General features: G+C 40.2%; 1 protein-coding gene across 1 annotated transcript; it reads right to left on the bottom strand.

The window, feature by feature from the left end:
• On the bottom strand, positions 1-16,449 carry LOC117297865 (cilia- and flagella-associated protein 57-like). Its single transcript, XM_033781033.1, has 20 exons — positions 16,351-16,449; positions 15,052-15,528; positions 14,367-14,626; positions 13,620-13,791; positions 12,819-12,971; positions 12,279-12,421; positions 11,333-11,498; positions 10,541-10,654; positions 10,118-10,330; positions 9,440-9,613; positions 8,349-8,510; positions 7,319-7,568; positions 6,655-6,845; positions 5,762-5,935; positions 4,948-5,106; positions 3,823-3,966; positions 2,818-2,934; positions 2,040-2,171; positions 1,172-1,315; positions 1-729 (listed from the first exon to the last, which is right to left on the bottom strand). Exons 2-20 carry the CDS (start codon positions 15,520-15,522, stop codon positions 415-417), a joined length of 3,654 nt encoding a protein of 1,217 aa, XP_033636924.1. The 5' UTR covers positions 15,523-15,528; positions 16,351-16,449; the 3' UTR covers positions 1-414.
• Between the last annotated feature and the right edge of the window lie 740 nt (positions 16,450-17,189).

Below are 17,189 nucleotides of genomic sequence, written 5' to 3' on the forward strand. Positions count from 1 at the left end.
CTATGTGTTATTCAGTGAAGTGCGCAATTAAGGAAATACGGCGTTCACATGTAAACCTATTGACCACCAAAATGGTGAGCGTGGCACAGTCACCTCGTGTGACGTGCGTGCAAGGGGTCAATACAGACTCTGAAACAACAGTTTGAAAAATTGTGCAGTTTCAAACACAGTTTTTACAAGTGTTAACAAGATAGGTCACTTCATCGGCCAAGCGACCAAAGTTAAAAACCATTTTGTTGAGAAAAAATTGATACAAAACAAAACAAAATTTGGAGGCGACTTCTATGGATGTTTATCGTCCATACGCATCATACAAAACCACTAAAAATGAAGTGAATAGGCATGACTCATGTGATTCAACTAAAAGGGTTCCATCATGGAAGGAAATCTTACCAGACAGGCATAAAAGTGTAACTACTGAGCCAGAACTGGCGGCAATCTGCCTCCGGAGGGCGGTCTCTGCACAGCCATCTGCTCTGCTTCCATCAGCTGCGTCCGTAGTTTCCGTATCTCGCCACGTTGCATGTCGATAATGCGTACGTTCTCGTCGTGCTTACCCTCGCGGCTGGAGAGGCTGGCGTTCATGGAGAAGGCTGACTCGGCTTGCTGCTCGAGGTTCTTATTCTTCTTGTTGATTCCAAGGGCCGCCTCGAGGTCGTGGACTTGGGTGCGGGCAATTTTCAGCTCCCGGCGGAGATCGTTGATTTCTTTGATCAATGACACATTTTCCTGTGGGAAGGAGATGAAAGATTCAACTGATCTAGTATAAAAGGAGACTTTTGAGAAAAATAAAGAACGAAAGTTCTCTAAGAACAAACCCTACCTGGGAAGTAGATACACACATGGTGTTACCGCAAACCCAATATATATTGATACCTCACCATGCAATGCCTCAAATCCTATATAATAATAATAATAAGTAGGATTTGAAAGTTTGCACGGTGGAAATACGATATGAAAAGGTTTGTGGTAACACCATGTTATGACTATCTCCAAATGAGTCGGGGTGTTTTGAAAAGAACTGTTGGTTTCAACTTGACGCTTTAATCAGTATGCTCTGATCGTCTTCTGGAGAAAGCTTTCTCCAGAAGACGATCAGAGCATCCATGGTGTTACCACAAACCTTTCCGTATAATAATAACAATAATGGAAGATGCAACAAGAATCTTACCTGCATGATCCTGACGTTATCTGCTCTGTGAATCTCAGTGTCCTTGGTGAGCTTCTTACGTAGCGAGGCAACACTCTGCTCAAGATGTTTACGCTGTCTGCTGTATTCTCGCTGTATGTCTGCATCCACACTTGCAGATTCAACCTATCAATCAATATTAATCAATCAACCAATCAATCAAAGCGCCAAAGTCAACAAAAATTATTCAAAGGCGCTCAAGCCAGTTACCTGAAATTAACTTATAGCAAAACTGTTAACACGGACATATCAACCCATATGGAGTGCCCAAGGCGCCTGCAATACTACAATACAATAACTTACAAATTTATATACATGGAATATGATGTTCTTATTATTACAATGAGTGAGAAACCAAATGATTTTTAAGCTGAGATTTAAAATTACTTAAAAGGAAATAGATGTTTGAATATGAAATTTATTATATTATTATTATTATTAAAAATCAAAACGTTTGAGCAGTCCTACAAGGAAATCCTGGGGAAAAGAAAAAAGTTTCAAATATGCAGAACAACTTTTTAAAACAGAGAGAAGTATAAGGAACACTTTAGAAATTGTGCTTTAGGCTTGTCTGTTGTGAATTTGACATGGTTGAAAAAAATGTCTTAACAGTAAAATATGGTTTTCCTTTTACTTTATGAACATGGTCCATAAGGAGTTCTGGGAAAAAAATCACAGGCATATTACTCAGGTGGGATTCAAACCCAAGACCCTTGCAATTCTAGAGCAGTGTCTTACCAACTGGACCACCATAAATGGTGACCATTCTAGTTGGTAAGACACTGCTCTAAATATATAAAATTTGATTCTACAAAATGGCGGACGGTGTTTAGTATTAACTGCTACTTACTGTGTCATCCTGGACGTGTTTAGCATACAACTGTTTGATGCACTCTTTTAGTTTCTTGGGTTCCTGAATGTATGCCACACAGTTGTGAAGATCAGTCTTGAAACGGCGACAGACTGCCTCTGTGTCTCTGACCTGAAAAGTTCATGAAAAATAAAGCTTAGGCATTGACCTCATGTTCTTAAACACCCCAGACAGTTTTGCTATTCCGATTGGTGGAGAGCATGTCACGTGAGATAGCTGTTTAAAACCGGCTGGTTTCGCGTATGCCAATTCACTTATGTGGACTGCAATATATAGCTATTGGTACCAGCACACAACCAAATGGTCGAACAGCACTTGCCTTACAGTGAAAGACTGTTTCTAAGCCCCCCCCCCCCACCACAATGTTTATGTTATCGTTATCGGCCAGCAACACTGACTTTATCTCAATCATCTATCCTCTGTAATAGTACAATGGGCAGCTGGATTGATGAGCTGTGGTACCATTCCGGGTTCTAACCCCACTGTGGTTATATTACTTTTTCTGTTGTGTATAGGGTACTTTTTTCAGTATGTGCCCGTTTATCTTTCTACATGTTCAGTTCTAGGCCTAACTTTTTCTCTATTGTACCATTTAACCCCTTTGTGAAGTTGTTATTTTATATTGGTGCCTATTTATGTCAACAAAAAGTAACTTCCCATGCAGGGACATAGTGTTTGATTGTATTGTATTGTGAGTGTTGAGCATATAATCATAATAATAAACAGGTATCAATCATTTGTCATTATATCCTCTTACCTTCTGTCTCTCCATGTGCATCTCTTTCTCTGTTGCCTTCAGCTTCAATCTCAGCTCAGTGATGTTCAATTCCAGCTGAGTATTCTGTTTGTGGAATCTCTCCAGCTCGCTCTCCATCTGTCCACAATCAAGAAAGGAATTATCATTATCAGTCTTTGTTAAAGGCTTTGCCACTCGACTAGCGCAAGTGTTCAGTCCTTCCAGTCGCTTGGGATCGCGGCTCTACGAAGCTGCCTAGGCCACGAAGGCCTTGACAAAAGACTAGGTTGAGATTGATTGAATGTGAAACTGAATTATTGGAAGACAGCAACATTTCGTCTTTCTGATACTTTATCGAAATTGCTTTGTCCTATCGGACTGGACATTGAGCCATTGGTCCTGTGAACTAGAATTTTATTGTACCTTAAATAAACCCAGAATGCTTATAGTAGGAGAGGTAGGGGTTAACCCCCGTGTTTCTGGTTGACATAGCAAGCACCCTTAGCAACAGATTTCCTCAGGCTTATGAGCTACTAGTGAATAAGATCACTTTGAGGCATCTTTAGTTTCTTTGTCGCCCTGTTATTAGCAATCAAGGGATGAGGTTACCAGTCAGTGCCAGATTGCTCCAATTCTTCAGGCCAATTTTGTTAAATACACCCTAAGTAATCCTGTTGGATTTTTATTCAATCAATGCCAACTTTATTCTCTTCGTTTCTCACTTTTTTTTGTTTCTTTACCCGCACTTTTTGGTTGTGTGACCGCACTATGTCACATCCCAGTTAGCCAAGGCCTTGAAATAACCCACAGCACCCACAGCAATTGCCGAGGTGCCCGGTGCCCTTTGCAAAGTTCCAAAACAAATTTTAATTTTCCTCATAGAAGTGCCCCGAACCAGAGGAAAATTGCAGTGCCCCTTCAAGAACGAAACTCAAGGCCTGAATTAACCTTTTAATTACATAGGGAATATTTTATTGAAGATTGGAGAATGTATAAAACAAATTAAGAAACATCCAAGGTGATTACCTCTTGAATCTGCTCTTTCATAGCCTTGATGTCATTCTCTCTGGGCTCAATCTGCTTCTTCAGTTCTTTGATCTTGTAGTCGAGAACGAACTTAAACTTCTCCAGTTCCTGGTTCTTCTTTTTCAAGTCATAAATTCTCTTTTCCTGTATATGAAAAAAAAATCAGGTATAAATAAAAAGTTATTACATGGATATTTGCATCGGGGATAAACTAGATTCAAACTGCCCTTACAATCCCGGCCAAAATGATTGGGTCACCTGTTCCCAACATTTCATTAAACTATTCCATGTCCACTTCCCCCTGAGAAGAAACATTCTCTCCCCCGTCCGCTGCCCCCCGCTCAATGTTGACTGGAACGCAGAAGACCGTGCAATCCGAACCAACATTGAAAGGGGGCAGGGGGGCCCCAACGAGATATGGCCGGGATTGTAGCTACAGAGCAGTCTCTGTGGTCTAGTTGGTAAGACACTGCTCTGAAATTGCAAAGGTCGTAGGTTCAGATCCCACATGAGTAACATGCCTGTGATATTTTTCACCAGACTCGCGAAAGTACTGAGTATACAGTGCTAACACACATTGGTGTATATGAGTAAACCCAAAATTAATAATGAAAAAGTTATCATGTAGATTTTATTATTGCTTTTCTACTTGGCTTCTTGAGGCCTTACTTTTATTTATTTTGTTATCAAACGATGAGTTCTCATCAACAAAATTAAATTAATCAAAGTTGTTTTGGGTTTGTCATCAGCTCAGAACTTTGTCATCGTGCAGTTTGTATGAAATTCATTTGCATAATTTAAAACTCCTAATAATGGAGTATTCACTGATCAAGAATGTTTTGTAGGATTTGAAACTTTGCATGGTGGAAATACGATATGGAAAGGTTTGCGGTAACACCATGTAATGACTTTCTCTAAACGCATTTAGAGATAGTCATTACATGGTGTTACCGCAAACCTTTCCGTAAAGAAAGCTTTGCTTGGCTAATTATCTGCTGAGTAACAACAGGCAATTTTTTATAAAAAGGTAGCAGAAGAATCTTGCAATTTACTACTTTATCAAAAATAAAATTACATCGCCAATTAGAAAATTTGAAGAAAAAACAAAAGATCCTTTTTTCTCACCTTGTCTTGGATGGTTTCATCTCTTTCTTGGATCTCCTTCTTGAGTCCGTAGATGTCCTTCTCGAGTGACTTGATAACTCCTTGGAGCTTAGTCTGCTCATTCTGTAACTTCTTAATCTCATCCTTGTGATCCTCAATCTCCTTCTGAAGGCTAGTGAACTAAAAGGGATTAATAAAAGGATTAAAAGGGATTAATAAAAACAATATAAATAATTATAGTGGTATATAGCACTGATCACATCCATCACTCAGTGAAGCTCATGTTGTTTCAACATTATTACTAGGACCGGGCGACTAGTGAAGTTTACTACTCGACTAGTTCCCCCCCCCCTTCAAATAGTTGCAACTTTTTTTTTATTCCCAAGATTCATTGCTGCATATTGTTTGCTGCAGGCGCAATATATAGAAAAATTCACGCTGACAGTATTGAAGGATTGTTCCACTGATGTCTGATTTTATTTCTTAAGTAGTTTTTGCTGTCGTGAATTGTTTGAGCGACACAATTGGTTTACCATGCAGGTAGTCACAACTACTTTTGTAGTAGTCCTGGTGGCAAATGCAGCAAATGTTTCTCAGGAGTTGAGCTCAAGTCAACTGATGCAAAATATATTTGCTGCGAACTTGTGACGCAAAAATTTGTATCACAGAGCTGTTTTAACAGCAAATGTTTCTCAGGAGTTGAGAACATAATAATATACCAAGCAAGTAGATACACACATGGTGTTACTGCAAACCTAACATGTATTCGTACCTCAACATTCAATGCCTCAAAAATCCCATATAAATAAATGAAATATTGAAGTGAATATCTAACCTTTTTCCTCATGATGCCCGTCTCCCCTTTGAGTCTCATGTTCGCTTCCTTCTCATCTCGAAGTCTCCTCTCGTACTTGTTCTTGATGTCTAGAATCTCACGATCAGCGTCTTCCTCGATCTGTTTCTTGGTCTCTTCGTACTCTCTCATCTGTTGTCTTGATTCATCATGGGCCTGGAAGGTACAAGATAATAATTAAAGGCTCTATTGGTAACTTCTCAAAATAGTTGTTGGCATAAAAACTTACAAGGGCCAGATTCTGTTTTTTTTTAATAAACCAATTCCAGGAGTAAGGAGCAAGCAAGGCATGCTGTAGGAATGAGGAGTGGTGAGGTCGATTGCCACTGGGAACAAGGTTTCGAACATCCTAGATGTTTGGTTAGGGTTTTTATTTGAAAAGCTTTTGGAGAATAAATCAATCAAATCGTTTCATTCCTAGTTTTGCATGAATACACCACTTTCCCATTGGATGCTATCAGAAGCTATTAGGGTCATCGATACAAGCCCTCTGGGTTTCTAGATGGCCCTCCACTCAATATGTACTATTTTCTGATATTTTCAATATTCAATATTTTATGAATTGTTGTTTACTGAGTGGAAATTAATAATAAAAAAATTTAAAAAATTAAAAAAATCCCAGCCAGCCAAAATGCTTGGGCCACCCATTCGCAACTTTACAATAACTATTCCCTGTCCACTTCCTCCGTGACAATAAATTTTCTCTCCCCCATCCCCGTGCTCAATGTTGAGCGAGCACCGAAAACCCCGCAATGCGAACCAACATTGAAAGGGTGCATGGGGGGCTGTGGTGCAGGGGCCTAACGAGATATGGCCGGGGTTGTAGAAGTTTTGTTTGGGGGTTTTGCGGGCTTATTTCCACTGGTAGTGCCTACCTGATCAAGGAGTGTAGTCTTCTCCTGGAGTTTGGTCTCGTAATACTCTGTCAGCTCCTCAAGGGCTTGCTCCTTGGATTCCTCTGTCTCAGCCAGCTGCCTCTCATAGTCCTCTTGCATCTTCTGACTCTTAGACTGGAGCTCTTGGTACTTCTCATACTCTATCATCAACTTCTGGTTGTTGGCCGATTCTGCAAGTGTAAGGTATGGAAAGTTAAAAAAATGCTGCCTATGGCTTTCGTATTATGCTGAACATATACCATACAGATCATGGCCCAATTTCCACGGGTGAAATTGCGTGGTTTTCCTTCAATGCCGTGAACTCATACGTTGTGAACTCACACGGCTCGCAATTTGTGGAGTCAAAGTTTTGACTCTACAAAATTGCAAAGTAAAAGTTCGCAAAGTAAAAGGAAAACCACACAACTTTCAGCCATAAATTCATTTCATGACAAAAAATCTTTTCATGGAAAAACTCGCCCGATCCAAGGCAACATGTCCCTTAAAGTATAGTCATGATCAAAATCATAGGTTAAAATGTGTAAATGAAGGACAGCAATACAAAAAAATGTGTAAATGTGTAAACAAGAAAAAGAAAAAAAAGGGTAAATTATACCAGTACTATAATAAGATTTATTTCAAGAAGATTTTGTCGATGACTCACCAAGATCTTGGAGTTCCTTGTTCTGTTTCTCCATCTGCTCAGCGACTTCCTCCTCATGTTTGGCCTCCTCCTTGTCCTTCTCCGTCTTCAGGACCTGATTCTTGGTCTTCAAGGACTCCATCTCCTGGATGAACTTCTCTGTCAGTTCCTTGATCCTCTCGTTGTAGTTCATGTCCTTCAGACGTAGCTGGTACTCGTTCTCCATCTTGAGCTCTTCCACACGCTGCTTCAGCTCAGCCATCACAGTGTTCTGATGAAGTTGGTAAAGGGAAATTGTTAAGTTGGTTGTCTGTTCCCAGAGGTAAAAACAGCTGCTTACTTCATTAAGCGACAATTATTTGATTGAAAGGATTGTTCTATCTTTCTTTGAGATTACATGAAAGTTGCCAATAGATGTCTTGTGTGCACATGGCTTGGCCACGCTTGAGCTTAGTGAGCTAAACACAGCTAATCTTTGATAAGAACCCAAACACTCTACCCGTGGGGTGTCGTGGCCGAGCGGATAAGAGCACCAAACTCAAGCTCTCTTGTTGCTGTTCAAGAGAGTGTGGGATCGAGTCCTGGTCGTGACACTGGTGTCCCTGAGCAAGACACTTAACTATAATTGCTTCTCTCCACCCAGGTGTAAATGGGTATCGTGCAGAGATGGTCCTTGTGATTTAGATTAGTAGCTCATATTTGTTGCACAGCACACAGACTGTACACTACCCAGGGAGCTGAGATGGTTTAAGGAATGAATTAAACATTAAATGACAGTGACCAGGGCTGAATTTCATAAAGCTGTTAAGCAAAATAAATTGCCTGGCAAAATTCTTTGCAAAGCAAAACATGAGTGAGGTACCAGTTGCACCAATGTCAACTTTATGGAAATTTGGCTTGTTAACCAGTTTCTGTTTAAGAAGATTTTCTGTGCTTAGCAGATTTGTTTGCTTACAGGCTTTCATGAAATAGGAATTGCTTTGAGGTGCCCTTCAAGTGTGTAAGGCAATTCTAATTATTATTTTATCTTATTATTATTATTATCCCTTACCTTTTCCTCCAGATCTGACTTGGTGATGAGGATCTCCTCAGCATAGCCCACCTCCTTGTCCCTCTTAAGGCCACGCCCTTCCTTATCGCTAATCTTCCAGATCATGAGTACAGCATCCTCTGATGTAGTGATGAGGTACTGGTCATCGTAAGTGATTCGCATCTACAAATAAAAAGTAATACAAATAAAATAAAGAATGAAGTTTGCACGACACAAAGCACAATGTCCACAGACTTACATCAAACTCCCACGGTTTGAAGATAATGATGGTAGAAAACTTCCCTTAGAATATTACTTGCTGAGTGATGTTTTCAGGAGAATCGTGTTAAATACCAGTACTGGTAAATATACCTGGGCCCAATTTCATGGCTATGCTTACCGCCGAATTCGGCGCTTACGATCACGCTTACGTGCAAGCGCCGAATTTCTGTGCTAGCCTTGTAAGCCTAGAATGCCTAGTAACGTGGAGTAAGTACGCGCAGAAGCCAAAATTCGCCGCTAACCTGTGAAATTCACTTGCCGGGCACAGAACTCCCTGCTTCCGTAAGCACCGATTCTGAGCCATAAAATTGGGCCCAGTACTGGTATTAATGTGACTCTCCAGAAAACATCGCTCTGTGATTTTTACTTTTTTAAGCTGAAACTTCTACAGGTAACTGTGGTAACAAGTAATATGCCTGCAATTTTTTTTCACAGAACTCAGGAAAGTATAGAGTATAAAGTGCCCAAACACACATCGATGTATATGGGTAAAACCAAACATAACATTCTTCATCCCCGATGCAATTTTAACTTCTAATTCTACAGGTAAATTATATTACAAACATCTTCATTCACAGTGAGTACGGGTTCATGTCATGGCCAAAAACATGATCTACAAAATGTATCAAAACCCTTTAAAATACAGCGGTCGGATCTCACCTATGATAGTCGTGCATGGCCCATACACAAGTGTTCACTTCCAGTCATTTGTACTCGAAAATTGTTGCATACGCGTGGTTAGTTTTTAAATTAAGATGAAAATTACAAAATATGGTCACAGGAAATAGAGAAAAAATTATGCAAGAGTTTTGACAGGACTAACTTCCTACCTTAGTAACAGCTGCTCCATGGCCCATGTGTTCCTGCCATTCCCCGGGAACAGTCAGGGGAAACTTAAGGGAGCGCAGAGTACCAGTGTTGGTACCGGCGAACAGCATACGTCCACTGTGGGACATCACCACCTGGGTCAATGTGGTTTCCTGTGCATCAACATCACGCAAAATCTAGAGAAAAAAAACAAACAATGAAATAGTTTGAAATGTTCTCAGATTCACCCTTGCCCTTCCGATTCCCCTTCAGAATGGGGCTGATTGTGAAGAATTGAAACGTAGGCCAAAGTGACAACCACTTCACAGGCAGGCATACCCGTCTTATCTAAGCCCGAACATGGTCGGGTGAAGTGACATTAGAGTGGATGATTGAGGTCATCTAAAGGTACGCCAAGGGAGTAAGTTAATTAGAAGGACACCTAAGAATTTTGCTGGGCAAGCACAACTTTTTGAAATAAGTTTTAGTTTTTACAAAACGTACTGTGTATTGAGTGCTTTCCCTTTCCCATTAGAAACAAATCCACAAGCATCTTGGATTCAGATCCAAAAACTTAACCATTCTTTAGCTGACCACTAGACCACCACATTTTTCCAGCCTGGCAAGATAATGGGAAAAAAATCCATAAAGTTCCAAAAGAACCTTAGTTCCAGAAGAACCTTAGTTCCAGAAGAACTTACCTGTGAGTCTGAGATCTCTTTCAGGGTGCGATCTGAGCCAACAGCAAAAGTGGTCTTGCCGTCCGGCGTAGATGTGACACATGAATAACTGCAAGACTTGAGGACGCTCTCCCCTTCTCGCTTCCCAGAGTAGGCATTCCACTCGTAGACAGCTCCGTCCATACCACAGGAGATGATCTTGCTGTCATCTGCGCTCCAAACGACCGAGCGCACCTGTGCCAAGAAGAGTACTTTCATTTTTAAACATCGAACTAAAATTTTATGACGAGTCAAAATAGTCAACCTTTAGTGCACACTCGAACTTGCTAAAGTTTGCCTGTAAAAGTTGCATCGTGTGTTAATTGGAGAAGTATAATTATTCCATTCTGTGCAAGCATCCTCTTTTAGGTTGGTATACTTTAAGGATCTTGGATTTAAGATTACCTTTCCGTTGTGACCCTTCAAGTTGCTGACATTCTCAAATGTTGTCGAAGAGTAAATCTGGATCACGTTTCCATGGACCGCGGCAAAGACATGCCCACCATTGCTGAATGAACACTGTGAATTAAAGACAGAGGAACATCACAAATAAGATTCATATTGAACTGCCTAAAAAAAAATTGTCAATGGGTTTGGTCCGGCTAGAACATACTGCTTTGGTCAGACAATGTCTATATGTGATCCTAGTTAGTTAATTAGTTTGGTTTGTCTGTGAACATGATGAACATGCTACAAACAGACGCGGTCTGTGTGCACACATACATTCCTTCGACGCCCAACCGCACCACGTCTAGTCCCTGGTATGATCAAAGTACAGCAATTCAGTTTGTAGTTTGTCCTTCTCATTTTAAGTACATTGCAACTCCATCTAATTGCAGGGCGGGATGGTCGCTCGAAGCACCATTCCAATCAAACCTTTCCCAGCCAGTCCATGGAGTTTGTAACAGACCGTAAAAAAATTGCTACAACGTCCACTCCGTTTGGACACAGTTTAAGCCTGTTCGGCTATACTTTTCAGGACATAGTGAGAAATGAGTTCGGTGTGATGGGGGTATACGGCTCTCTTAATATGTATGCATAAGTACATCACAATTCTAACCCAAAACAAGGCCATAGGCGCAGCCACTGCAAGTGATGGCGGACGTGCGCCTATGGCCTCATTTTGGGTAAGAATTATGACGTCATGCATGAATATTAAGAGAGGCGTATCAGAAGGAAACTACTCGATCTGTTTACCTCTCTACAGCCCCTGATGGTGAACTCCTTAAAGGTACGTATGTCATCAATAAGGAGATTCATCAGACGGAGTTTATCACTGAAGCCAACGAGAACGTAAAGACCCGAGGGATGTAGAGCGATGCTGTACGCCTCCTCTTGGAACTCTTTGTGTAATTCCAAAGCACTGTAGGAAAAAAAAATTAAAAAATTGTTACAAGAGATATTTTAATATAAATATGTATCATCGTCGCCGTTGTCCTATGAGTCATGGCTGACCCTTTGTGACCCCGATTATGATGGAGTTCCACTTTTGCCTATCCAGTGCAGATCGATATGCATCATTTATTGATAAGCCTGTGAGAGCTTTGATTCCGTCTGTCCAATAAAGTTGTTGACGGCCACGTGAGAGACTACCTTCAACCTCAGGGAGTGAAGTATTGAAGCTTGTACTTCACACTGAAATAGGGAACGTCTCAAAAGCTGGAACAGCGGGAACATAGCTCTAGCTACCGGACAATCTTGGTGGTCTAGTTGGTAAGACACTGCTCTAGAAAAGCAAAGGTTGTGGGTTTGAATACCAATCAAGTAATATGCCTGTGATTTTTCTTCACAGAGCTCGGGAAAGTACGGAATAAGTGTAAAACCAAACTTAAAATTCAGATAATAAAATAAGATAAGATAACAAATCCATTATCCCACACTGGGGAAATTAAAACTGGCCTTGATTCAAACAGTACAGACAAACACACTAAATGTGTATAACAATAAACAGACAGTACAAAAAGACAGTATAAACATACAGTATACAATACAATATTGTGTGCTTCAACTTTCCTCTGATGGAATTCCAAGGTATTAGTTTTGAAAAGTGACAAGCTTCTGTTTTGTAAGACAAAGTAAAACAATACCCTGCAAGATCAAAATTTAATAAAATTATGCACTTGAAATTATTCTTTATACTTACGTTGTCTCGTAGTTCCAGATACGTACAGTCCGGTCGATTGAGCATGTGGCAATGAGAGGTTTTCTAGCGCAGACATCCAGACCAGTTATCATGTTGTAATGGAACGGCTGGGCCAACAGCTCAAAGGTTGCCGAGTCACCTTGCTGTTTAGACAAACAAGAGATTTCATTCACATTATCACATTGTTACAAAAGGGTCTGAGCCAGATCATTTGCCTTTGTTTTGGAAAGAAATTCGAAACAAACATGGCCGACAAAAAAAACGAATTCTGTGCTTACAATCACCATTCTCTGCTTACGTGCAAGCGCCGAAGTTCTGCACTAGCTGTATAAGCGTAGAATGCCAAGTAATGTGGAGTACGCACGCTTATAAGCCAAAATTCCCAGCTAACCCATGAAATACGCTTGGCCTAAGCACAGAATTCACTGCTTCCGTAAGCGTCAATTATGTGCTTACGGTAAGCAGAGCAATGAAATTAGGCCCTCTTTTATGCAATTGGGCCTAGATTTGATTGAAAATTTTCATGAGACATACTATTACCTTGCCAAGATCAGCACTGGACAACGTCATGCAATAGAGCTGGTTGGTTATCGTGCTAGCGACGAGCGTTTCTTCAGAGGGACTGACGGTTAACATCTTAATCTGATGTGCTTCAGCCCGGCTTGGGTCTCCTCCAAGGACATCGTAAGGAATCTGTTGTGAAAAGTCAATAAAGGAATGAAGAAGTCACTCTTGTGTCCTTACACACAGACCAATAGCTTGACCAAGCATCAAGGGCCAGTCACACGTGTCCTTACACACGGGACCAATAGCTTGACCAAGCATCAAGGGCCAGTCACACGTGTCCTTACACACGGGACCAATAGCTTGACCAAGCATCAAGGGCCAATCACACGTGTCCTTACACACAGACCAATATATAGCTTGACCAAGAATCAAGGGCCAGTCACACGTGTCCTTACACACGGGACCAATAGCTTGACCAAGCATCAAGGGCCAGTCACACGTGTCCTTACACACGGGACCAATAGCTTGACCAAGCATCAAGGGCCAGTCACACTGCAGTGATAACGAAAACAATAAGGACCACGACCAGAGAGAACGCATTCTATTGGTTGAATTGCTCCGCGCAAAATACTCACACGCTCATTCAACCAATCGAGGGCGTGCATTGTAAATGTGATCGTTGTCGTGTTCATTATCGCTGCAGGGTGACTGGCCCTTAATGGTTAAGAGTCTTGCTTAATGACACAGGTGTCACGACTGGGACTCGAACCCACACTCTGCTGATCAGAAAGACCGGTGCTCTGAACCGCTAGGCAACAACACGCCACAACTAACCTTTATTTCTCTGGTCTTCTTGTAGAAGTCTTTATCTTCTGTCTTCTCATACAGATGTACAATTCCTTTACCACCGGAGCAAGCGAAGCCCTTGGAGTATGCTACGATGGCACCCACAGAGGGTGGGCCCGAACTAGCCGGTTCCCCTTCAGATATGCTACCCATGGCATTCCTGTATAATCGGACAACCAAACAACACAAAAACGCAATCATTAAACTGGTTACCCTGTGTCTTTAACTTAAAGTCTGCCCAAGTTAGTCAATATGTAATGTCAATGTTGTATAGATATATTGCACTTTCTTTTGTATTTATATTTTGCTTGTACAGCGCCATGAGCGTCATGCCTGACGAACCTGAGCACTCTATAAGAGACCACTATTATTATTAATATTATTATTATTATTCTAATAAAAATAGTAATCATAATAACAATACTTGAAAGTATTGTTTCAAGCTTTGCATTGTGTGGAGAAATAGGAAAATCTATAAATAAATAGTTTACTTTTTGTTTATAGAAGATTTGACCTCTGATGTCACTCGAAAACCATAACATGATTCGCGTGCATACCACCAGGCAAAACCTTTGTGTTTTGGCAGCCAGCTAGAAAGTGTATGCAATCTTACCCGGTCTACGCGTCTTTTTGCCCGGCGAACCATGACGTATACAGTGTTTTGTCAACAGAGGGTGGTTTGAATGTAAACATAGGTCACATCGTCTATAGTTTCTTCCTATTTTTTATTATTACCTTTCTGAATCCTTGCTCTGAGCAGACACCATGACGGCCAGCTCATTCTTTAACTCTCCAGCCTCAAACAGAAGAAGTTTAGCATTATCCGTTCCGACAATGACCCTCTCGTCCGACACCCAGGCATGGGAGAGGAAATTCTGCGGCTCCATCTTCTGGAAAGCAAACTGCTTGAGGTTCCCTTCGCTGTAGCGGTACAACTTAAAGATGCCGTTGCCGACAACGCATACTTGAGTGTTGTCTTGTGGGTTGAATGAGACCTGTAAAAACACAAAGATGATCAGTTAAGAAAGGGAACACAAAAGAACAAATTTTCTACCGGCATGTTTGGCAGTGCTTCAAAATGACGAAACTTTATTTGTTGAGTTTCTTATCTAAAGTGACATGAGAACACTCACATGCAACCAATTTCAAGAAATCTCAAGTTAGGTTTACACACAATTTTGGAAGGATTGATGACTAGAGCAAGCTAGTCAAAATGTTGAAACCAGTTAGAAGCTAAAAACAACTTAGAAATCTCCTGAATTCCAAAAAACTACTATGCAATAGTAGAATATAAAGCAAGACAAGTTCTCAAAAAAACATAATCTACCTAGCAAGTAGATACTCACATGGCGTTACCGCAAAACAATACTTATTGATACCTCACCATGCAATGCCTCAAATCCCATATAAAATGACATACCTGGTACACGTCATTGTTCGTAGCGTTAGTGGTCTTTGTGACGGCCATGACTTTAGACTTCTCCCACGTCCAGTACACCAGAGTCCAGTCTGGTTTCCCGCCCTGCGCAATCAGATACTTGGAATCAGGAGAAAACGCCATACTGACAATCTCGTTTGACTGGATATCCGTCGAGCTAAGAACCTTTCGTCTCCTTAGGGAATGAAGGTCGTATATTGTGACGGTGGCCTTCTCCGCTCCTTTCTCAGCCACGGCGACATAACGTCGATTAGGACTAACACACATGGATGTTGTGCCCAGAGTTTTGTCAGATCCAGGGATGAATTTCTGGGATTTTTGGTCGATGTTGTATAGGATTGTGTTTGCACCGGATGGATAAACAATGGTCTGTTCATCGACGTAGTTGATGTTGCCAGTGATCTCACCTTTGAGACCAAAGACATGTTTCATCTGAGCTATGGCAATCGCCATCTTGACCTGAAGTTAAAAAAAGAAAAGCATTAGTTAGAAATCATCAAATAGATAGGTGATACAAAGTTACTTAAAATCTTGACATTGTTGTTCCGTTTTTTAACAGCTTATTCTCTTTTTCACTTTTAAAAAAACATTATAAGTTTTTTTTAAAAGTAAATGAGACTGAAGAACTTAATTATACTTTTAATAAGAACAAGGATTAGAAATAACAAGGTATGATGGTTGAAAATGCAGTTTAAATTGCCCCACATCATTACGAATCTTAATGTAAGAACATAAAAAATATTTTAAGTGGAAAAAAAACTTAATTAAAATTATCTTAAATTAAAAAGATAATCAAAGAGTTTTTCGGCAAAGGTCGGGTTAATAAATTAAACTTATTATAGGTAAAACTAGAACGGAATATTTGTTATCTGATTTGACCCATGTTGGCATGTTTGGCATGTTGGTGTAAGGGGGTGATTATTGAGGTAAATTCGTGATGAATAAAACAAATAATGATGCCTAGTATTTTTCCTTTCAAAAAAGTTAGCTCTTCTTGTTGTCGTCAACCATGTCAAATAAGCCTGACGAATTATGGATAAATACCTTTTACGAGAGGATATTGAAAAATATTGAACAATTTATTAAATAAGTTACATTGAAAAATACAGTTTCCAAGTGTCGGAAATACATGCTCAAAGACTAACACAACGTACAGTTCAGCCGGTTCGTCGTAAATTAAAATTTAGACAAAAACAATGCAAGTTTTTGTGGACCTGAATTCTGAAAATTCACAGACAATATTTTGAATCGATGTTATATAATGAAAAATTAATATCTTACCTTTTATTTTACTTCCGGCCAATGTCCAATTTTGTCTTAGTATCTTTTTATTATGAATTTTTCGATCCGACGATTTGTTGACGATCTTCACAGCCCGGAAATCTTGGTCCCCATATTGATATCGTTGTCATGTCAACATCCACTTGCTAGCAGGTCACCGTTCAAATAAACCTCGCCTCCGCTATTCTATTCGCACGCGACGTCTGGGAACCAGATTTTTCCCAGGTCGTACAGTACTCGACGGCTGTTTCCAGCGTAAGTTTTTTCTAAGTTCGCAATCAAGAAACATGCAGGGGCACCAGTTCACGCTCAACTTTGGGTCACCTGACCCGATCAGGCTGTTCCATTTATTAAACTTACTGCTGGCTTTGCTTATTATACTGCGGCTTATACTCTATAAGCATAATAATAATTTGTTTTTTAAATGATTTGTCTCTAATGATTGTTTCTGATTGATCGAAATTCTGATTGATCAAAATCCTGCCTGGAATTCCTTTAGGCAGTTTGTACACTAGCCAAAACCTAAAATAATTGTGCTCATATAGGCCTCAACTCTTATTTTGAATAAAAAAAGAGCACTTCTCAAACATTGCTAAGCTTTTACTTTTGTATATCTGTTGAGTTCATGTCTAAATTATCACCCAAAATGTCAACATTTCCCATAGGACTAGTGTAGCACCTTGCCTGCCAGAAAGGCACTGGAATAATCTGAAGGTTCCTTTTCTATTGTTTTGTTTGACCTTTTCACTGTTGTGTACAAAAAAATGTATACACAATGCTTTCTGTGTCTATAGTGGTAAAAAGAAAGAAAAATGCTACCAGTACAACAATTGTTGAAA

The sequence above is a fragment of the Asterias rubens genome, chromosome 12 (assembly GCF_902459465.1).
Source record: "Asterias rubens chromosome 12, eAstRub1.3, whole genome shotgun sequence".
NCBI lineage: Eukaryota > Metazoa > Echinodermata > Asteroidea > Forcipulatida > Asteriidae > Asterias > Asterias rubens.

Excerpts from the sequence above, each read along its gene's own strand:
- LOC117297865 (XM_033781033.1), bottom strand. The coding sequence starts at position 15,522 with ATGGCGATTGCCATAGCTCAGATGAAACATGTCTTTGGTCTCAAAGGT. Across the intron at positions 12,422-12,818 it reads CCAGTGCTGATCTTGGCAAG|CAAGGTGACTCGGCAACCTT; the intron begins GTAATAGTATGT and ends TTGTCTAAACAG. Across the intron at positions 3,967-4,947 it reads ATGAAACCATCCAAGACAAG|GAAAAGAGAATTTATGACTT; the intron begins GTGAGAAAAAAG and ends TTTCATATACAG.